This window comes from Microcebus murinus, chromosome 8 (assembly GCF_040939455.1).
Source record: "Microcebus murinus isolate Inina chromosome 8, M.murinus_Inina_mat1.0, whole genome shotgun sequence".
NCBI lineage: Eukaryota > Metazoa > Chordata > Mammalia > Primates > Cheirogaleidae > Microcebus > Microcebus murinus.
The window spans coordinates 70,851,587-70,875,060 of record NC_134111.1 but is presented as its reverse complement, the minus strand read 5'-3'; the positions used below and the strand labels follow the sequence as shown (position 1 = coordinate 70,875,060).

Here is a 23,474-nt window from a genome sequence, read left to right as displayed (position 1 = left end):
TATTATTGATATGTATCTTTCATAATTTTTCCTTTGAGAATATAAGTACAAATGAATGTGCATCTATTTTTTAAACTGGAATCATAGAACAGATATCATGCCATAACCTTTTTTATTGGTGTTTATACTTAATGTTATTGCAAATATCCTTATAAGTGAATATGTATCAATATGGATTAAGCTTTTAATAGTCGTATATTATTTCATAACTATAAACACACCAGAATTTATTATTTATTCAACCATATCCCCACTGATGGATATTCAGATTGTTTGCAGGTTTTTTCCCGTTACGAACAATGTAGCAGAATGTGTCTCCTTTACGGTACCATAAATTCTGTCAGAATAAGTTCCTGGAAGTGAAACTACCGAGTAAGAAGGCATGTGTATTTTTTAATTTTAATAAATTATACCATATTACTTTGCAACAAGGATATAATTTATTGCTCTACCAAATAAAAGTTATATTTTCCCACACTCTTGCTAGCCCAGGAAGTCACCTTTTTATTTTCGTCAATTTGAAAAGCAAAAAAAAAAAGATATCTCATTGTTTTAATTTGCATTTCTCTATCTAATAGCATATTTATTGGCTATTTGTGTTTCTTGTTCTGGAAACTACCTTTTCCATCCACTGTTCACTTTTTTTTTTCTATTGAGTTATCTTTTCTAATCTGTTTGTAGGAGCACCTTGTCTTAGTGATATGAATCCTCTGTGTGTTGTGTCTTGCAAATGTTTTTGTTCTTTGTATATGGTGTCATTTTTCATGCAGAGAGTTTTTGCTTTTATGTAGTTGAGTCTGTCAGATATTTTTTTTATGGTATCTAGGTTTTCCATCTTGCTTAAAAAGGTCTCCTACCCCTAAGATTTATCTGAATAGTGTCCCATGTATTTCTTACTTTGCTTCTATAATTTAATTTTTGTTTTCAATTCTTCTATTAATATTTTAATGTAGAAATTGTGACTATTAGTTCCAGAAAGTGTTTTTTTGTGTTTGTGAGTGCTCTTTTTTAAAATTTCAGAATATTATGGGGTACAGATGTTTTGGTTACATAAATTGTTTTTGTACCATATGAGACAAAGTTATAAGTGTGCCCATCACCCAGATAGTGTGTATTGTACCCATTAGGTGTGAATTTACTCACCCCATCTTTCCCCTTCCACCTGCTTGATTTCTGATGAATGTTATTTCCATATGTGCACATAAGCGTTGATCTATTAGTTCCAATTTAATGGTGAGTACATGTGGTGTTTGTTTTTACATTCTTGTGATACTTTAGTTAGAAGAATGGGCTCCAGTTTGTGTTCTCTAATTGTATTGATTTAAGACCCCTCATGTTTTCTTTATAGTCCTTTTTTATTATTATTATTCGTTTTGCCTCAATAAGAGCCACATTTTTTGCTTCTTCAGTTTGGTTTTGTTCCATCTCTATCATTGGAGGATCTTTTTTTCTTTTTCTTTTTCTTTTTTTTTTTTAACCCACTAATGGATGAGGGTTCCCTAGCCCACATTTGGGTCAAGCTGTGGGACCTCCCTGGCACTGGAGAACCTGCAAACAGGGACAGAGGTAGCAAGAAAGAGTGCTAATTATGATGGCAGGCAGCAAACCACATCCTCTCCCCAGGGTTGGGGTGGGAGATCTTTCTGTTCTGAGGCCTCTCCAGGTGCAAGCAGGAGGGAAGGAACAGCCCTCTCCTAAGCAATTTACCCTTTCAATGTAGCCTTCCTCCAGGTCTGATGTTCAAGCTCCCATCTTGCCAGAATCCCCTTCACTGGGCATTTGAAATAGTGGAAGTAGTTCAATAATCTCTAGTCCTACCTCCACAGACTCTTAGGTTGGGATTCATATAGTCCCCACCTCAGGGATGGTATGTGTAGGTGCTACCCTAAGCTAGGTCTTTGCCCCCAAAGATTCTTACTAACAGAGGAGTTGAGGTGTCTGGGACTATTTGAGTGAGAAAGGGATGCCGCTGGAAAGCTAAACAGTATAACTTGCCTAAAGCTAGGGGATTTTTATGTTTGTTACTTTATATACTTTTTAATCCTCCTAAAATCAGTATCACCTTTTCTCTTTTTAGGTTCAAGAAAAGTTTGATTTGTATTTTAATACTTCATATTGTCCAAGCTACATCATTCTGAAGTAGATCATAAGGGAACTTTCACTAATTTAGCACTGAGTTCAGCCAAGAAGAGGTTTCAGGGCAATCTGTATTCCAAAGACAAATAGCAACACCTCCCCACCTTGTAATTGGGAAACACAGAGAGCTTTTTTAGGAGGTTCGTAATGAGGGAAAGCTTAGTAAGGCTGGGGACAATCAACTTTTTCCCTAGGAGACAATACCAGACACTCAAACTGGTAAGTACTGTACTCAGCAGGATATATATCACTTCAAGAACCACATTGAGGTTCTTTATAGAGTAAAGTTCCCACCATCCAGTGACACAAATAGGACAGGTATTCCTAGTCTGATTTTATGTATGTGGGAAAATTGAGGCTCAGAGAAAGTAAATTGCCTTAGGTCACTGTTAGGATGTGAAATTTACTAGGTGCTCTCAGCTGGTTAGAGAAAGAATTCTCACATCAGGAGTAGAATAGTTTTAGGAAAGAAAGCTTATTTTTCTTTCTGGAGAAAGAAAGAGAGAAAGAGAGAGAAGGAGGGAATGGCCACAGCACACAGAGGGAGAAAGCAAGCACTGGGCAGTTGAGGAAAAGTGGCTGGGTGGTTTCAAAGGGTAAGGATGGCTTTTTTCTCTCTCTCTGTTTTAACAGGCTGATAACAGCAGCAGCTATGCAGGGGGAGTAGTGGTGTTTGCTTTTTCTGTTTTCTTTTTTTTTTTTTTTTTTCCTTTTCTCTGTGAAGCCAGCTTATTCGAGTCCTTGAAATGTATTTCTCGCAAGAACTGAGGCAGAGGGTTGGAGCGGGGAGTTTGTACCCCTACCATCATCCAGTTAGGGCTTTTGAAGGCTACGAAAACGAAACTCTTAGGGATCGGGAGTTAGGTCACAGGTGTTTTAGTTAAACAAAACAAAGCGGGTAGTTGTGTTGTGAGTTTTCTCTGCAAAGGGAGCAATTATGTGTTTGCATTTATTTCCCTTACTTTCTGTTTGATAGTTTATTTTCCGCTGGTAGGTTATTAGTAAGACCACCTTTCCATCACGTAAGTGAACTGACAGCTACAACCTTACGTAACTCAAATTCAGTTGATTTGGAAACTGTCATTTTGTTGAAAATAATTTTTCACATTAATTTATCTACTTATTTAAAAAATATTTGTTGTGTGCACATGATGTACCAGGAACTGTTCTTGGTGCCATTTAAAATGTTTACATTGTATTTTACAGTCAAAGCCTTTTCCAATGCCTTATCTCAAGTACTGTTTTCTACTAATCATATCTTCTCCCCTTCACTTGACTGTATAACTGTAGGTAAACCTTTTCATGTGGGTGAAAGGTAAATTTCCTGTTATAAATATGGGCAAATTGAGGAGTGCCTATGTTAGGCATCTATCTTTCTAGAGCTGAAAGTAACATAGAATCTATTGTGCTTACAAATGAGGTATCTTATCTCTCTCTCTCCACCAGACCATATGGCCTTCACAATTTTATTTGTTCATTATGTCTCAGAACACCTGCAAACACAGTTAATAACATTTTGGCGTTTTGTTAAGTTTATTCCATGAAGAGTGAATATTCAGCTAATTCAGGAAAATTCATAAGCCAGAATTCAGTACTTAATGAAAAAAACAGATTGTGTTAATGAGTTTCTTTCTTGGAAACTTTAAATTCTTTTGATTCCTTCCAGGTAACGAAAACTGTATAGAGGTACTTTTGGAGCAAAAATGTTTTCGCAAATTTATTGGTAATCCTTTTACTCCACTGCACTGTGCAATGTAAGTAGAAATGCTGGAAGTTAATGGCATTACTTTAATTCTTTTAACTACACATAGAGAAATTACCTTTTAGGAAAGGAAAAAGCTTTTAGATTACAGATAAGAGAAAAATATTCCATTTTGCTGCTAAAGACAAATAGGTCTGATAGCAAAGTGTGGTCCCTAATGTTAACAATTTTCCAGGAGCTTTTTTTGGAGTGCTCACATGCCATATGCATGTAAAAACTGCATGAAGGGGTGGGCTGAGGGGCACATCCTGCATGACATGAAGAAATCTTACAGTGTAACTCACATTTGTCTGCCAAATTCTAAAAATAAGTAAGGGTTAACAACAATATGCCCAGGGATGGTTAGAAAGATATTTTATGCCAGAAAGACTTTTCATGTATTGTAATTCTCCATTTTTCATATATTGTAAGTCCTTTTATAGTAAATGTAATTTTTGCTCCAGCCTCACAGTGTGAGCCATTGTCCGAGGATAGTGACTTTAAATCACAGACTGGGGGTCTGTGTTCCACTGGGCATCCATGGTCAGCCTAGGGCCCTAGACCTGAGGATGCTATCTCTGCATTGTCTCTGGGCTTCACATGAAGCTGGGTGATTTGATTGGAAGGATATTGTAGGCATAAAATAGATCAATAAAGAAAATGCAAGTGACGAAGAGTCAGTAATTTTAAATCTGAAGTAATTATGCCTGGATATCTCCAAAACACCAAATATGGTGCTGAGTATAGTGGTGTACAATAAACTCCTGCCTGGTTGTATAGGGGTTATAGAGTGTAGGCCATTGAAGGCATATACCACAGATATTTGGATCAGATTTTTAAAAATGCATCACCAGATTGTTAAATACACAGTGCATAGGAAGATGGGGTAGAAGAGGATATAAATTTTTTTAAAGCAAGATTTTCACATTAAAATCCATTTTTATTTTAGAATAAATGATCATGAGAATTGTGCATCCTTGCTACTTGGGGCCATAGATTCCAGTATTGTCAGTTGTAGAGATGACAAAGGCAGGTAAGTGATCCTAACGTGGCATGTTTTTATCTTGATGAATCTTACTTTCTGCCTTGTGGCTGCAGAGCAGCCAAACACCTATTTTTTTTTTTAATTGAAAGAGTGATACATAAACATGGTTTTAAAAATTAAATATTACAGAGGGTATATAGTTAAAAGCAGTTTTCCCTCTGAGCTCAGAATCCCTAGCCTTTTCCACAGAGAAAGCTACTGGACAATGTTATTTCCAAATTTTTGTATTCTCCTAAACGTTTTCTGTACATATCTACAAATGTGTGTGTATATATACATACACATATACATACACGTTCTTTTTGTGCAAATGGGAGCATTCTATAACAGTGCTCTGCTTTGAGTATATCTTGGCGGTCTTTCCATACCAAAACATACGGATTTACCATATCGTTCTTAAAGCTGAATGTACCATAATTTACTCAGCCTGCCTCTATTGAAGAACATTGAGGTTATTTCCAATATTTTGTTGTTTCAAAGAGTGGTGCAGTGAACATTTTCATATGTTTCTGTCTGTACACATGACCAACCAAGTGTAGCTGAAAGATAAAGTCCTAAAAGTGGAATTACTTGGTTAAAGGGTTGATAGTTTTTAATTTTGATAAATAATGGCAAGTTATCCTCTGAAAGAAATCAACCGTCCACATTTAGATGATGCGGGCTTTTAAAATTTTTATTTAATCAGAACAATTACCTAACAATTTAAAGCTTAATTTTGAAAGTATCTCAAAGATTAAAGTGAAGTCACTGGAACTTAAGATTAAAGGGTCAGTAAAGATGCTAATTTCATTATCAGAGCCACAACATACACCCCCAAATCTAGGGGGTGCCGTTCACATAGTTGACACTTCATTGTCCACATGGAATGGCCTTCCAGGGGGCTTAATCATTATCTCTCTAAACTGAGAAGTTGTAAATCCTTAAGACAACATCATGCACATGTTTATTGGGCAATTACTAAAGAGGGGGTCAGTTTAAAGGAAACTAAAATCGTATTTGTTTTAAATCTTTAGGACACCCCTTCATGCGGCAGCGTTTGCTGATCACGTGGAGTGCTTGCAGCTTCTTTTGAGACATAATGCTCAAGTGAACGCGGTAGACAATTCAGGGAAAACAGCACTGATGATGGCCGCTGAGAATGGGCAGGCAGGCGCCGTGGGTGTGTATTTGTTTCATGGACTTCACATTTATGCCTATCCAAAAACCAAAATAATGTAACATCAGGAAATCAGATACTCTCTTAGTATACATGTGAACAAGGGCCACTAACAGTATTACTTAAGCCACTTCCGGCTCAGTCATGTGCAGTTCTCTGTTACTTAATTATTGGTGGAGTGTGTAAGGAAGCTAACCTTTCCGCAGTGAAATTTCACGATGTTTACAAACCAAATATAACAACACAATCATTTTAACTGGAAATAATGAACTATAAAAGCAATTAAAATTAATGGCTGTCAACCTTAGATTTGGATAGAATAAATATGGCAATAAATTGCTCCTTTCCTTTGAAAACAATAAATATGATTATGTGAGCTGTACTAATTTAAATGTTATAGTTTTTGTAGTAACTTCTTCATTTATGTATGTGATTAGCATCTAGTCTAATCTTCTTTTTGGCTTTTTCTGTAGATATTTTGGTGAACAGTGCCCAGGCTGATCTGACTATAAAGGATAAGGACTTGAATACACCCTTACATTTGGCTAGTAGTAAAGTATGTAAATGAATTTAAAATATTGTTACTTAGTGTTATAATAATAATGGTATTAATGCCACTGAAATTCTGTCTATCTCAGAACCGTGTAGCATGGCTCATTGTTAAGAGGTACATTTTTTTCAGGATGTTGTCAACTGTGAGTGGAATCAAAGGGGGAGAAAGAAAGGGTAGAGCCACCAGGTTGATGAGGATATGCCTCATTAACGTGAATGATAAGGACATGCTTTTCATGGCATTTGCCACTTGCATTCTTACCACAGTCTGCCTTGATGCTGCCACTGTATCTGTCTCCCTGGATGTGGTACCACATTTTGGTACCACCTAGAAGGGAAGGACCCTAGTTATATGCCTTCTAAAATATTAGCAGCTCCACTTGTTTTCATTTTGTTCCATTAGAAGACGTTGTAGTAACACAGCCAAACAATACGCTACTGTGCAGCAAATGAATGTATCTGTGTGTTTCTACCCTTCCTCCTTTTTCTCTGGAGCACAGTTGAAATCAAAGAATATGTGTGTTTGTTTCTTGGAATAGCATTGTGTTCGCATGTTGCTTAAGATTCCTGTTTCTGTAAAAGATAAATTTACTTTTATATATACATACATATATGTGATTTTATAAAAGTGGATGCAAACTGTTTTATAACTTGGTTTTATTACTAAGTCATATATTATGAATATCTTTCTTTTAGACATCATATTTTATGGTGTTTTAGAAGAGGTATGATGTTCCACCTTAGGAATGTGTCATCCTTTATTCAACCCATCTTCTATTATTAGACATATAGCTTATTTTCAAATATATGCTACTGAAGGTTCAGTACATGAAATGCCTGGGGCCAGAAGTGTTTTGGATTTCAGATTTTGCAGTATTTGCATTATACCTATTGAGCATCCCTAAAAATCCAAAATCCAAAAGGCTCCAATGAGTGTTCCCTTTGAGTGCCATGTTGATGCCCAAAAGTTTTGTATTTTGGAGCATTTGGATTTTAAAGGTTCAAAGTTGGGATGCCCAAGCTGTACAAATAAGGCTTATTGTAGAGAAATCTTTTTTTTTAGGAATCCTTACTCATTCCTTTAAGATAAATTCCTAAATGTAAAATTATTGAGTCTAAGGATACAAACATTTTTAGCACCAAATTGCCCTTTAATAAAGGGAAAACAGCTTACACTCCACCAACAGCACATCAGAATGAAACCTCCATGGATATTTCTAAAATCATGCTTAATGGTCTCCCATATGAGGAATTACAGCATGAAGTCAGTTGGTAAAATGATGGTGATTTATTTCAGCATACTTAAAATATTAAAGGTGTTACCCTATACCCATTGGTGTTAAAAGTCTCAGCCATTCCTTTCATTGCTTGCATTTTCTCACTTCATACTCTGGGAAGCCCATGGAAAACACAAAAGTGCTCGGTCTTATGCAGTTTATTTCGAGGCGTAGTATTTTAGTGAATACAAGGGCAATGCTTCTTAAATTTTATTGTGCTAATGAATCACCTGGGAATTTTGTGAAATTACAGATTCTGACTTATTAGTTCTGGGGTGGGGTCTGAGATTCAACATTTCTAATTCTCAGGAAATAACTGCTGCTGCTGGCCTTTGGGTCACATGTTGCTTAGCAAGGGCTTAGGAAGCCATGACCCCTTAAAAGTGCTTCAGGCTTGAAATCATGAAAGGATCTCTGACTTACCGATTCATTTTCAAAAATGAGCAACCATCTATTGTCATAAGATACAGAGAGATATCTTCCCCTTGTTGAGGAAGAAAAGAATTAGCTTTCCTGAAATAGGGCCTCTTCACAATATAAGGCAATAATAAACGATGGTGAGTGACACAGATAATAGGTGTAATGGGAATTTCTAAGGATAAATGTTTCACTGAAATGTTAATTGAAGGTTTGAGATAGGAGGTGGGACTTTTTATGTATGTTTAAAAAGTAATGTTGAAGGACTTAAAGGATGCTTCCTATTTACCAGCTGACCTAGCTAAACTAGCATCTGCTTTAGCTCTCTGGACATTAATTCTAAAATTTATCTTAGAAATATTAATATTTTAGATCAGACTTATGTCAACCAAGTCCTAACAGACCTTATTCAGAAGCTCAGAGTATGTGGGTCCAATTTGATTTTTAGAAGAAAAAAATTACTCAGGAAATAGTCTTATAGAATATTTTTAGGCAGAGGAAATTTATTTTCAATTTAAAGCATAATGAAGTAATTTTTCAGAAACTTTTCTATGTCCCATGTTTCTTATTCTTTTTCTTTATTAGGGTCATGAAAAATGTGCCTTGTTAATACTTGACAAGATACAAGATGAGAGCCTTATTAACGCAAAAAATAATGCACTGCAGACGTAAGTGTAACTACTAAAGTTTGACTGAGACCCCAAGTCATAGTTGTTTGTTAAATAAATATTAAGAGCCTACTAAATGCCAGGCAAGCTCTGGGAAACACTGTGGTGAGAGATGCAGACCTGGCTTTCCCTGAATAAAGTTGACAGTCACTTACCTACAAATGCTGATCAAGCTAGACAGTTTTAGTTAGAATCATTATTTTGATACGTCTTCATAGAATTTTGTGAAATCTGTGTTTTTCTTTGCTGATGTTCCTGGGGTAACATTATAAATTTAGTGGGCTGTTAGAAAAATCTTAAGGGCTTACAGACTGACATATTTGGGGAAACTATTTGTATTATGCATTAGCATTATGTATTCTGACTGAAAAATGACAGTTTTATAAATCAGGTTCCCAGAATACATTTGAAGAGTTTCTAAGCTATTTGTCTTAATTATATTTTAATATCATTCAGTGTAATCCTCAGTGTGAAAGATCTAAAAGCTGCTTCGGTTTCCATTTTAGGAAATTACTTATGCATTTGTTTTAAAGGCAAAGAAATATTAGGCTTTTTTTTTTTTTTTCATTTAAGATTCTTTTTTTTTCTTTTGAGACAGAATCTCCCTCTGTTGCCCCAACTAGAGTGTAGTGGCATCATTGTAGCTCACTGTAACCTCAAACACCTGGGCTCAAGTGATCTTTCCTGCCTCAACCTCCCCAAGTAGCTGTAGCTACAGGCCACGCACCAAGATGCCTGGTTAATTTTTCTATTTTTAGTAGAGATGGGGTCCCGCTGTTGCTCAGGCTGATCTTGAATTCCTGAATTCAAGCAATCCTCCTGCCTCAGCCTCTCAGAGTGCTAAGATTATAGGCATGAGCCTACGTGCCTGACCTCATTTAAGATCCTTATGCATTATATAGCAAAATATACTGAGTTTGACATTATTCTTTAAGGTATTATAAATTCAGTAAAACATCTGTGTGCATTTAGTAATAACAAAAAGTTTTGGGATTCTATAAATGGGGATGATATTAATGCCAGTCTTACTGATGACCTAACTGTGGGAAACAGTGATTCAAATGCCGCAGTAGAAATCAAGTGATATCGAACCTTCTGCAAAACACCCAAGAGCTTGAGTTCTTCCTCTGTCTTCCTATGTACTGTCATTGAGATTGTTTGAGATGCAGAATATTTATAATATCTGCAGAGAAACCTGGGCCAAACGTGTAAGAACAGTAGGATCATTAGCACCTGGAGAAGATCTAGTCAACAAATACCTTTTTTAAACAGTAAAATTATCCACATACTATTTGTAGCTTCTTAAGTACTTCTTCCCTTTAGTGACATGGGCTAACCAAAATGCTACATTCTCACACAAATACGTATCACAACTGATGCTTGGTCTTGTGTTTTTTAGACCCCTCCATGTCGCTGCACGCAATGGCTTGAAGGTGGTAGTTGAGGAGCTGCTGGCCAAAGGGGCCTGTGTCCTGGCTGTAGATGAAAATGGTAAGTGGTAAAAGTAAACAGTCACTGCAGGTTCCTTCCATATGCTGGTTAAGCCGGAGGAAAATAAGAAAGAGAGGAGCTAGTTGAAAAGGCAGTGAGAATTCTCTCCTCCTGGGAAGTTCTTTGTGTGTGAGAAATCAAACAAGGATAATTCATCCTGTCTGTCTTTTTGTAAATCACAGTCTACCTGTAGCACACCAGTGCTGTCCATTGTGCATGTAATGTCAGCAGCTGGTCTCTAACTCCTCAGCGTGGTGGTTAAACTATCTTAGACACACCAAAAACCTTTCAACTTGGCATTCAAAATTCTAACCGTGTATGCTGAAGAGTTAGGGATTACACATGTCATTAGTGCATGCTCAAGGGCTCAAATAAAAACCTAAGTCTTTGATCGTATTTCAGTTCATTCTGAGATCAAACCTTTCTTTCTTTTTAAAGTACAGATCAGAACTCATATTCCTCATTTGGAAATTTGGAGAATAAGAAAAAAATTTCTTAACTAATGTCTACACTTGAAAGCTTCTCCTGATCTATATAATGTTTCTTTTCTAAATGAACTAATTCTTAACAGAAGCTTTCTACTCTGCTTCCTAAGAAATTTTGAAAGCTAATGAATACTAGAATTGTACTAAACTGCCATTTTAAGCAGAATGCCTATTAACCTTGGGGAGCAAAGAAGGAACTTCTGGATATTTATGATTAAGTAATTTTTTAAATGTGGCATTTAATTAAAGCATTATAATGTATTAATATAACTCAATTAACTGCTTATTACAGGTATTGGAATTAGCAGCTCATGCCTATTTCTCAGAAGTAAGCAGCCATACTGACATCCTTAGCTAACTTTTATTAGTGTTGGTTTTGCAGCCCCATGTATCCTAGCATGCACCCTGCTCTGTCCCCAACCTGACTCATCTAGGAAGTGCAGAAAGTTCTCTCTTACCCCATCTCTTTGATTTTCCTGCCTCACCTTCCCTCACCCTCTTATCCCCATAATATACCTTAGGGTTGGCATGCAGAGGCCCACAATTTTTCTCCAAAATAACCAAAGAGAACAGAATAAATTAGTTTTGCCTTTCTCTGGTGTAAATCTGCTGCATCTGAGGTTTGTCCAGCCTATAGCAACCTCAGTCACAAGAACCCTGGGTCAGTGGAGCTGCGGCCTGTCTCAGAGCTTAGCTGCATCCCACAGGCCTGGGGGCATGTGGGGGCGATTTTGTACGGTGCTACAATCGGAATTCCTTTACTCCTCACCTTTGTGGAATGGAATGCTAAAATACCTGTCCATTCCTGTTCGTTTTCACACCAAAGGGAAGAAGAATCTCTTAAAGGGCAGGGCAGGGAAAGCAGGTCACGTGACGACAAAACAACAAAGTGTTCAGTTTCGTTGAGCCGGTTCCTCTCAGTGACTGAGTGAGGACACTACTCATTGGGTGGTAGGAACTCTGGCCGACCCTTTCAGGCCAGTGGAAAAAAGGGTGGATACAGGCAACAATTAAGTCAAAGAATTATTAATTGACCTCCCCAAGATACAGCTGTTTTATGCATTGAGGCAGTTTTCTCTTCTGGACTAGACACATCAAGTCTACGTAGTAGAGAATAACACGACTCTAATCATGGCAAGCCTTGTCATTTTCTTACATCTGTTACATTTCAGATTCAGATTTGCTTGATGGGGTGGCTATTTCTTAATATTCTGTTAAATTTCTCTTAAATGATAGTAAATTTTTAACCACAACCAATGCCTTCCTGTATCTGATCTACTCAAATGATTCCATTTTTCTAAAACCAGTTTATTGGTGTATGTGCTGTATATAGTGTATATATAAAGTGACATAACTACATTACTCACTTTTATAGTCATGTAATTTCCAATATCCTTTCCAACCTGACACACAGTTAGCTAACAATGCAAAGTCATTGTTCTCAGAATGAGAGTCCTACTCAGGCCCAGGCCTGAGGCTCATGGTGTGCGTGTGCTCTCGAGTGGAAACATCCTCCCGTCGTCCTGTTGCTGTTTTTTGTGGTATTGTGTCCCACACCCGCCCCCCTGTGTTTCTGTTCACTAGATGAAGGCTGGAATTCTGCCTAACTTTGGATGATATGGTGCTTGCTGTAGTCATGTGAGCTGGAAAAAACAAAACCAAAAAGCCCTCCATAGAACGTCTCCCCCTCCCTCTCCCCTCTAGCCTCACCCCAAGCATGATTTGTGGAGTGACTGTCCGTTTTACCCCCGCATGATTGCTAACTCGACATACATCTCCGCTTCTGTGATCCGTGAGATGTAGTGTGGAATGCTCGCGCCGCCTCTGGACCACCCCCCGGACTAACCACTGCCTTGTCTGCATTTACGCCCAGGTCATACCCCGGCCCTGGCTTGCGCTCCTAACAAAGACGTGGCTGACTGCCTGGCCCTCATTTTGGCTACCATGATGCCTTTTTCTCCTTCCGGTACAATGACGGCTGTCAACTTCGTTTGTTTAAAAAAAGACAATTTGAGCAGGACAACCCTGTCCAACCTGGGTAGCATGGTTAGCCTGTGCAGTAACAACGTAGGCTCGGAGGATGGGTACAATGAAAACGATTCTGATTCGGAAACATTTTGACTTTGGACTGTAGAAGCTTTTCCTTGATCACCTGTGTTGGAGGAAGGGAAAGAAGCTTGAATTCCAGGTTTATGTTGTGTTCAAGTATTATATGGGGCTCAGGCTTCCAGAAGCCAGTAGAGAAGGAATTAATCGAACCAAGGGAGGGCAGAGAGGCTGTTGGGTGAAACACTCTCACAGATGAGCTCCAATTTTGTTTTGGTTCATGTTTTCCTTAGATCTAAGGTACTTCTGTGAAAGTCTACCTCTCATTTTAAGTAAGGAATAAAAAATGTGTTTAATTCCTTTTCTTTGGGGATAATGCAACCAAGAGGCAACTGTTCGCTATAAATAATTTTTTTTCACGTACTCAGTAGTGAGTTCTTAGAAGTATATCAATGCGGCATTCAGATCCCCTGGGAGGGGAGGGAAGAGGTAGATAGGAAACACCTCAAACCTCTTCTCACTTTGATGTTTACGTCCTCACTAGAAGCCAAAGGTAAAGGTGTTCATCTTCAGAAATAATGCCTGTAATAATCTTCTTAAGGAAATCCAACTATTCATATCCTGTCTGTAGCAAGCACTTAAATATCCAGAACTTCTTTCTGAGGATCTTTGTTAAAGTTGCCAGATGAATTGAAAAACCGAACTTTTTTTCATTTAACACAAATATAGAACCCAATGTTCCCCACAACAAGCTTGTAACTAATCTTCACCCAAATGATTGAACCCAAATCTATCTAATAACATTTCAGATGAAAATTATATTACATCAAAACTTTGAGACAATATGCATATTTACCATTAAATTGCCCCTTGTTAATTCTTTCTTAAATCAAAATACTAACTTTTTTTAAACCAGAATCATCAGCATTGTTCATTAATAGTAAAATGTTAATGAGCTTCTTAGTCAAGGTCATGCCAAGTGAGTGAAAGTGTAACTGCAAACGGAAACAAAGAAAGTAAAAGCAGAAAGTAGAAACGGGTGATATAGAAATAAAGCCAATTGCCAGTTGTTTGATGATGAATCCACATAGTGAATACTGTGTCTACTCCTTCTGCCAAAGCTTCTAGGTCAAATGGACCCCGTTCCACACCTGGAACAGCTGTACAAAAAGAAGAATGAGACTGTTTAAAAAGTATGCACATATATACACGTATGTGCATATGTATATATATATAAGTATGTATGTAGTTCATCAACCAGCTATCCATGAGGACCAAAATGCTTCAGTCTAAAATGGAAGATTTAAATTTTTTTCCTTCAAAATGCAAATGAGAACTGAAGTAGCTTTTCTATGGAGTTAAAATGTAATCTTTTTGGTGTACCAGTCTTTGTTGTATTTTATATTTCTTATAACACATATTTCTAGTTGACAGCTTAACATTTGTAATTGATAATGTGTCGACCACGGTTTATTTTTTTGCCAAACTACAGAAAATGTCCATATACTTTTGATGTGAATGTGTTTATATTTATTTGAAATGAAACAAATACCAAGGAAACATCCATTGTTTAATTGCTATGTGTCTTATTTGGAATAACAGAAAAGTGGAAAAACACACTTGACCCTGGGCTAGCCAACAGCTCTGAGGCCAGACCCAGAATTTCCACTGCTAAGGTTTCCATTGGACCCTCAGGCTCTTCCGTTTTGGTTATCGAGGGTACAACATCCATCACTCAACCCCAGACTGTAGCCAGCTTAGAGCTTAAAAAACATTGCAGTTGGTATTCTCTTCTGCGAGATGAAGACTGAAATGTGCAGTGGATCATATACACAAAGGTGGCCCAACGAAAGATCCAGAAATTACCCTAACTACACTGAAAATTTCACATGGTCCCAGTAACCCAATGGGAAATGATGTCATTGTGTGGGCACGTGTGCTAAGAGGAGAAATAAAAATCACCAGCTCAAGTGCTATTTTCCACTTGAGAAAGAGACAGGAAAGAAATATGTTGAATTAGGACAGTCCTCTCCCACATTTTATAATGGGTTTTCATTTTCATCCTGGAAATTTCTATTCATAGTGTATGTGAGAGATTTTTAAAACAGTGTTCTGTCATATCTGGATCAAATACAGATACTGTATTATATTTTTCATCTAGCTGTAAAAAAACTTTAATCTCTTTTAATATCCTGGATTTAATTAAAACTCATGTTGGATTCTTCACAAATGAGAACTTGTTCAAAGGACTTAAGAACTGGTATTAATTTCATTGACAAGTTTCAACACGACCACCATTTTTTAAAAAAATTCTTGGTGTTGTATTTCCTTCCTCCTTTGTCCTTTTTGTTTATTTAGAGAAGATGAATTTTTTAAAAAGTAAAGTGCTAATGAGCAATAATGACCTTATCTTTACCAAAACGCTGAAAATAAGGGAGATCCAATGTTAAAGAAGCACAATATACTGCGGTGTCTTTTTCTAGAAGTGAATGGAAATCTTGCTCCGTTGGCATTTAAAGCAGGAAATAACAACGCCTGCGTTAATGGTGAAGCAGCGTTAACATGTTTCCTGTAGAGTAGCAGAGAGTACAAGGATCCTTTCAGCACAGCAGCAACCAACCATGGGACGTTATCTCCACGGAGCTGCACTTTGACTTTTCTCTCTTATGGATAGGAAGAGGACAAAGGAACAAAATGAAATCATGCTCACAATGAATCACTCGATCTCTCTATCTACCCCTCTCTTTCTCTATTTCTCCCTCCCCCCAAGACCAAATTTTTTTCTTTAAACAATGACTTTAGAAACTATAATTTCTGTGTGTTTTGACTATGTCTCCTAAAAATAAAATTATGTTTGTAACATAGCCTTCTAAGAAAAAAAAAACCAGAAAACTGTTGTGTTTTTTCATTGTGTCTTACTTGCTTAGTGCTTTTACCTACATGTGTTATTTTTAGACTGTATTTTAACCACAATCACAGGGATCATGTTTCATTGCACTTACCTATTCGCCAGTGTCTGTCTATCTTTGGTAAATACATTACTATCTCCAAATTGCCTAAAATCTGCTATGATTCTACAGTAAATAGCTCAGGGGATTTCTATTTATCACTACTAAAAGGGCACCATAGTATGTTTTGGTACTTTAGGCAGTAAACACTGCTTCATTTATTATTTTATTATTAAATTAGAACAAGAACATCAAATGAATTTGCTGCACTAGTTATTGTTTGTACTGTTGAGCAACTTGATGTGCTTATCTGTTGCGTTAGTTGAAGAACTCATCCCTTTTTTGTCTTGTAATATGAAGTTAGAGTGCCTTTTTATATTTGTATATTCTGAAAATGTTCTGTGAAATGTTTTGTATTTTTTCATTTGAGTATTATCAGAGCAATATGATACCAGTGAGTTTTCATTTCAACCTTTCTTTGAATGTATAAAGTGTCTTTTTTCCTATTTCCCCTTTTACTTGCATTGAAATGAATATGAAAATGCTGAAGTTTTCTATAGGAATTATGTTGGATTTTGCAGTGCTAAAATGCTTTCTTCTTACAAAACTGTAAACCATAGGTCAGTATTATAGGGGAAAAGCGTTTTAAAATAGTGACAATCTGAGTGTTTGTATAAAATGTAATTCTATGCGTTTCTTATGCAGTGATCTAAAAGTTCAATGCAAATATCTTTTGTTTGGTAGTTTTGTCTACATATTTTATGCTTTAGCATGTGCAATATATATTTGCAAAGCACGATGATACAAATCTGGTGCCAGTGTTATATTTTGCATAACATATTTGTAACAGCATAAAATATTGTTTGATGATTTCAGTGGGATTTGTCTATAATGTTTTTTATGTAAATTGGAGTTGAATGACTCTGGTAAATGTCATGATTGTAAAAATGAGGAAAATGACTTTTAGTTCAGTGAATGACTTTGAACCAATCTGAATCTTCTCAAGCACAGTTTAATACTTTTGCAACTACTGAATGCTCTAATAATGTAATGAAGTACTTAACTGAAATATACTATGGAAATGCATTCAGATGGTTATTTTTACAAATAAAAGCGGTACAAACATTGTTGCTACATGTGTTTTCTTTAATTTTTCCAATTTACACTTTTTACAAATTATACCAATTTAAATCTTTGTCTCCTCCCCAAACCATATTAACTTTAAATTTTGAAAATAGTCAAGATAAAAGTGTATCTCCAGATTTTCTATTTCTGTTTGTACTTTACAATTAGAGGGGAAAAATTAAATATGTATGTTTGTGTCTATTATATTTATTTTTGCCCCCAACTTTTTCTATGAATGATTTGAGCTGACTTATAACAAAAAACATGGGGTAAACTAGAAGTAGATGAATTAGGACAGGGAAAAAGAATACCAATAAATACAAGACCCATAAAATTTAACATAGTGGCTATGACTGAACTTGAGTTTCACTTTGAGCTGCCTTGCAGCCGAAGTAAGAGGGGAAATATGATCAGTTATACAGTTCACATATATCAGAAAGGAGGAAGCCTACTAGGTCCTCAACCTCGTGAAATCAACCATGGTTATCTTTGTCTCTGTCTCCACTACACTTCAGGGGTTTCATAGCAACATAAGAACCTATGTTTCTGTACTACAAAGGTATCCATAGAATTTTCTTCTCCATCCATCTCACTATCCAAAATTTCTCCCCTTGAGTAGTAACCTCAGGGACAGTCCCTGGAAGCACTCAGGAACAAATTCCTAATAATGGAGATTCCAGCAAATGAGAAAGAGATTTTGAGGGTGGGACCTGTCTGCGTTCCCTAAATCACAGCATCATAGAATGTTAGCAGTTCTTACAGTCTAGGCCAATCCCATCACCAGGGTTTTGTTTTGTTTTGTTTTGTTTGAGACACACTCTCACTCTGTTACCCAAGCTAGAGGGTAGTAGCATCATCATAGCTCACTGCAACCTCTTGGGCCCAAGCAATCATTGTGCCTCAGCCTCCCAAGTAGCTGGAACTACAGGTGTGCACCACCACACCTGGCTAATATTTGTATATTTTGTAGAGACAAGGTCTTGCTCTTCCTCAGGCAAGTGTCAAACTTCTGGTCTCAAGCAATCCTCCCGCCTTGGCCTCCCAGAGTGCTAGGATTACAGGCGTGAACCCCTGCATCCGGCCATCATCACCAGCTTTTTAATGAAGAAACCGAATTCCAGAGAAGTTACACAACTTGCTCAAATTTTTAGAGTAAGTGAAAATGACTATACAGTTTGCATCCCTAGATGGTCTTTCTTCTATGCCATCCTGCCATATAACGTTTGGGGGATTTTCTGCCAGAGATGTTCAGGAAGCTGAAAATGATATTTAGTCCTACCTTGCTCTTTATTCAAATATATAAATCTGAGTGCTTTTTAGTCTTAAAGACTGTAAAGCGTGAATCACACAAGTGTTTCCTGTTGTTTAGAGCAAACTAGGTATATTAATTATGTATTGCTGTGTGACAGATTATCCCCAAATTTAGTGGCTTAAAACAACAAAAGATTCCTATGTCACCATTTCTGTGAGTCAGGGTCTGACTGGGTCTTCTGCTACAGGGTCTCTCACAGGCTGCATCATGGTGTTGGCCAGAGAATGATCCATATGTAAGCTCACTCACATGGTTGTTGGCAGGACTCTTCTCATGGGTTGTTGGACTGACGACTCAGTTCCTTGACAAATGGGCCTTTCCACAGGGAAGCTCACAATGGCTGCTTGCCTCACAAGAGTGAGCAGGCTGAGAAAAGCCAGAGAGAAAGAGCAAGACAGAAGTCCCAGTTTTTTGGAACTGAATTTCAGAAGTGATATCCCATCATTTTCCCTTATTCTCTCCATTAGAAGCAAGTTGCTTGGTCCCATCTATACTGAAGAGCAGGGGGTTACCAAGGGTGTGAATACCGGGAGGCAGGAAGCACCAGGAGCCATTTTGAAAGCTACTTAACCACACCGGTCTATCACAGTGTCCTCCGAGGGTGTAATATCATACTAGTACGCTTCTTCCTGGTAATTGCTAAGAAAATTGTTTATTTGACTTCCTAAATTCACTCTTTCAAGAAAAACATAGAGATCCCAAATTTTAATTGTACTCTCTTGGTAAGGAAAAAGGTGATAATGGCCTCCAGTGCAGTAATTATATTGTTGAACATTGATGTGGCAATTTGTCTCCAAACTGATTATCAAAAAGGATCCCTCTTTCCAGTTCCATTTGCTAGGTTTAGATCCCCATACCAATTCCTCACTTAACACACTTACTGTGTTCCAGAATTGGCTTTCATGGCACAAAAGCATTAAGCTAAAAGGCTACTAATATAACATAAAAACATTGGGGGTAAAAGTACTGTATGAATTGTCTCTTTAGCAAATTTCACATTGACGTTACATTTGCTGTAAAATACAAAGCACCAAGATAATGGCTGTGCCATTTATTAATGCTCAGGCATTCCAGAGGGTGACTGGAAATGTGTGGGCGTTTGTGCTTGGCACAATGACTAGGGGGTGGGAAGGGTGGCTCCTAGCATTTACTATTCTGAGGGCTGAGGATACCAGATGTGTCGTCAGCCCAGTGAACAACCACCCCACCCACCATGCCGATGCTTTCCCACCCCACTGCTCACCTACTTGCTCTCCTCTTGTTTTTGAATCATTTTTTTCATCAATTTATCATTTGTGAAGACAGGTGTATTTCTTTATTTTCACAAGGAATTGCATAAAAATTATCTAATATACATCCTCCTATAAAGACAACTTACAAGCTCAAGAAGAAATTTCAGAAGGTGATGCTGAGTGCATGACTTGGTTATGTGTTTTTCTAAGAGAAAAGAGAAAAGTACTGCATAGATTGAAGACATATTTAATTCCTTTGTTATCCAACACACAGATGCACATACAGACATGCACATTCCTTGTTTTAAGAAAGGGGTAATTGTGTCTACTTTCCAGGCAGAGAAGCTCCTGTTCACAGAGATGGAGGCACTCGATCCACAATCACATAGCAAGGTCTGGCTGTGCAGTACTAGGGCCTCGCACAGTTCTCCAGGCACTGGTGGACACAATTTCTAGGACACCATTTTCTACCTTTAAGTGACAATTTAATGAAATATTGTATGCTTAAATTCTGAAAGAATTTTATAATTTTCAAAAGTCAAAATGCTGAAACAATACTTAGAAGACAAAAAGCTTACCTATGTTTATATTTAGTAGATAAAGCATCCAGCAACTATGAGAACTTTACTCATATTTCTTATAGTTGAGTTTCCTAAGAATTACAAACATTTAAGCTCAGGTTTTGGTTTTGTTTTTGTTTTGTTTTGTTTTTTTTAAAAGCTCGGGTTTTAACCACACGAATTTTGCCAGCTGTACACAGATCGGAGGAGAGAATATTCCAGGGAGAGGGAATGGCCAGTGCCAACACCCTAAGGCAGGAAAGAGTTTGGAATGTTCCAGGAACAGAAACCGGGCCAGTGAGGTTGGAGACTAGAGGGAAAGGGGAGGGTGGTAGGAGATGGGATCAAGAGCTATCTGAGGCCAGATGTGAAATTTTGTGAGCTGGGAGGAATTTCTATTTTTTTCTGAATGTGACAAAAGCCACTGGAGAAATTTAAGCAGAAAAATGGCAGAAAGATTTCATTTTTAAAAGATCAATCTAGCTGCTGTTGAGAGTCAAGAAAGAAACGCTGGAGACCAATTAGGTTGCCACTGTGATAGTGTAAACAAGTGTACAAGTGTAGACACAGTGGCTGGATTGGTGGCACAAGAATGGAAATAAAGACAACGTGACACGTTTTGGATACATCTTGAAGGTAGGAGAGTTGACTGAACTTGCTGATGGTTTGATGTCAAGTAAACAGTCTAGAGTTTGGGGACGAGGTGGGTCTGGGGTCATATAAATTATAGATGTGTGAAAGTTGATTTGGAGTCATTCCTATCATACCCAACTAAAATGGAGTTGAGAGGCCATTGGGGAAAAGCGCTTAGGGTACAAGCACTTGTTCCAAAAACTGTCTCCCAAATGCAATCCAGCGAAATAGCTTGCTGTGGCTTTAAGACAACCTTTACCCACTATTTACAATTGCTGCCACCTGCCTATCAGAGCTCCTCTGCTAGCGCCAATTAACTTTCTTTCCAAAAAAAAAAAAAAAAAAACTTACATAATCCTTTCTCCTTTAGCAATAAAACCCCAGCTATTTCCTTTGTTCTTTGGACACACTGAAACTGCTCTGGGCTCTGTGTGCATGCCCTGATTGCAATTCTGCTTTCTGTGTATTGCTCTGAAAACCCTTTGCTTGTAGATTCATCTCTGCATATTTTATTTAGTATTGACAGATGATGAGAGGAGATTGTCTTGGGAGTGAATGTAAAGAGAAGATCCCTGGGCTGTGGACACACCAACATTTAGAAGTCAAGAAGAGGAAGAGGATCTAGCAGAGAAGACCCAGACAGAGTGGTCAGAGGCAGAAGGAAAACCAAGAGATGGAGATGTCCCCGAAACCTGGGAAAAAAGAATGTCATAGAAGAAGGAGTGTTAATTGTATCTATTGTCTCAGTTGCTTCTGGGAGATCAAATACAATATGGCAGAGAAGCTGACCATTAGATTTGACAACATAGAGATCATTGGTGACCTTTGCAAGAACAGATGCATCAAAATGGTGGGAGCAACAATCCAAAGATGGTGGATTGAGGAGAAAAAGGGAGGGGAGAGGTGAAAGGAGGAAGAAAAATGAGGCAGTAGCTGGAGAAAGATGTGAAGACTAGGGAGTGTATTTGTTGTTTAATAGAAGATTTTGGCTGGGCATGGTGGCTCTTGCCTGTAATCCCAGCATTGCAGGAGGCCAAGGTAGGAGGATCACTTGAGGCCAGGAGTTGAAACCATCCTGGGCAACAAGTGAGACTTGCCACTACAAATTTATATTTTTTAATTAGCCAGGCGTGGTAGTGTGCACCTATTGGCCCAGCTACTAGGGAGGCTGAAGTGGGAGGATCACTTGAGCCCACCCTGGGTGAGAGAGCAAGACCCCATCTCAAAAAAAAAAAAAAAAGAATTTTTTGCCATATTAATACTGGGGAGCCAGGAGGTCCCAGAGAGAGGAAGAAAAAGGTTGAGAGGGGATGACAGGGTAATTTTGGAGAGAACATTCTAAAGCAGCAAAGGAAGATTACTGAGTAGGGTTTGGTACTCTTGAGTTTTATGACTGTAAATTTAAAATGATACCAGTCAGCCTCATGGGTTTTCTCATCAGATGCTTGGGGGCGGGGAGAGAGGAAGTATTAATAGATGGTGAGATTTAAGCAGGGATAGGGCTTTGTTAGGTGAGTCCAAGGGGAGGAAGGGTTATGGAACTAGGATGCTTTCAATGAATGTGGTTATATATTAATAGAGCATGAACTTTAAACTGGGTAAGGAAGAAAGTCAAGACATGAGGGAGGTGATGGATAGTGGAAAAGTGGTAGTCAATGGATTGAAGGTCTTGATAAGATAGAAAAATGATTGCATTGTCATCCTGGAGTTGGCGAGCTAGACGTGGGCTGCTACAGGTAAGATTTTAGAGGTGGTACAGTTTTGATGATGACAAACCCAGGCTATATACACATGGGAGTGAGGGGTTAAAGACAATTGAAGGAAAAGGAATTTGAAAGTGAAGAAGTCAAAAATTGAAGAGGCCAACATGACTAATGGCTCAAAGGGCATTTATCATAGAATTTAAGCAAAATTAATGAGAAAATGTGGCCACTTCAAAGTATCTATTATTCAGATATTTTACTTTACATAGATACATGCTGAGAGCTGATTTATTGCCAGGCTGAAGTTTGGTTCCAGGATTAGGATGAAGCTTTTAAAGTAAAGTAAAAATGGTCAAGTGCATTTCTATTAAAAAAAACAGGCAGACCTTGACTATGACAGAATGACAGGTTTTATGACCATATGGTTTAACCTAAATGTGTTTATGAGGCTCTCTAGAAGACATGACAGATGGCTAAGAGCTGCAGAAAGAACAAAAAGGAGTGTGTGGATCAGACAACGTCTTAGTGATAACAATGAAAAATTGAATACCTCCCAGTGGGCCTTCCACAGAGGGCAAAAGACTAAAATCATTGGAATTTTGTATTGCTTTTTAAGTGAAAGCTAAAGTTGCTTTAAAATATTAACTTTTCCTGAAAATCTCATTTTTTAACTAAAAAAAAAATAGAAAGCTAACTTGGGTTTACAAATTCCCTTTTGAATTTCTTTTTTCAGAAATGATTTCTCCGTTGTTAAGTCCATGCCATGTTCTAGCTTACATTCCTCTTCAGGCCTGAGATTTACTCTTTGCAATTTTCTTATTTTACTTAAAACTGATAAAACTTTTGTTAGAAGAATGTTACCTGATAATTTATTGATTTTCTGCCAACTTCATTTCCAAGGATCTACCCGTTAGCATGACAATTTTGATCAGGCTGCCGGGCCCATT

The 23,474-nt window shown here is 37.6% G+C and overlaps 1 protein-coding gene across 4 annotated transcripts in view; it reads left to right on the top strand.

The window, feature by feature from the left end:
- The window catches only part of ANKRD44 (ankyrin repeat domain 44), a 286,791-nt gene extending 269,695 nt beyond the window's left edge, over positions 1-17,096 (top strand). For 2 of the 4 annotated variants that reach the window (XM_012776977.2, XM_012776972.2), the window contains exons 22-28: positions 3,803-3,890; positions 4,827-4,910; positions 5,936-6,081; positions 6,552-6,634; positions 8,910-8,992; positions 10,392-10,483; positions 12,842-17,096. In XM_012776977.2, the coding sequence (XP_012632431.2) occupies positions 3,803-3,890; positions 4,827-4,910; positions 5,936-6,081; positions 6,552-6,634; positions 8,910-8,992; positions 10,392-10,483; positions 12,842-13,089 (824 nt within the window). In that variant the 3' untranslated portion in view covers positions 13,090-17,096. The remainder of the gene's footprint in view (positions 1-3,802; positions 3,891-4,826; positions 4,911-5,935; positions 6,082-6,551; positions 6,635-8,909; positions 8,993-10,391; positions 10,484-12,841) is intronic. The other 2 variants (XM_012776975.2, XM_012776976.2) reach the window with 1 other exon arrangement.
- The last annotated feature ends 6,378 nt before the right edge of the window (positions 17,097-23,474 follow it).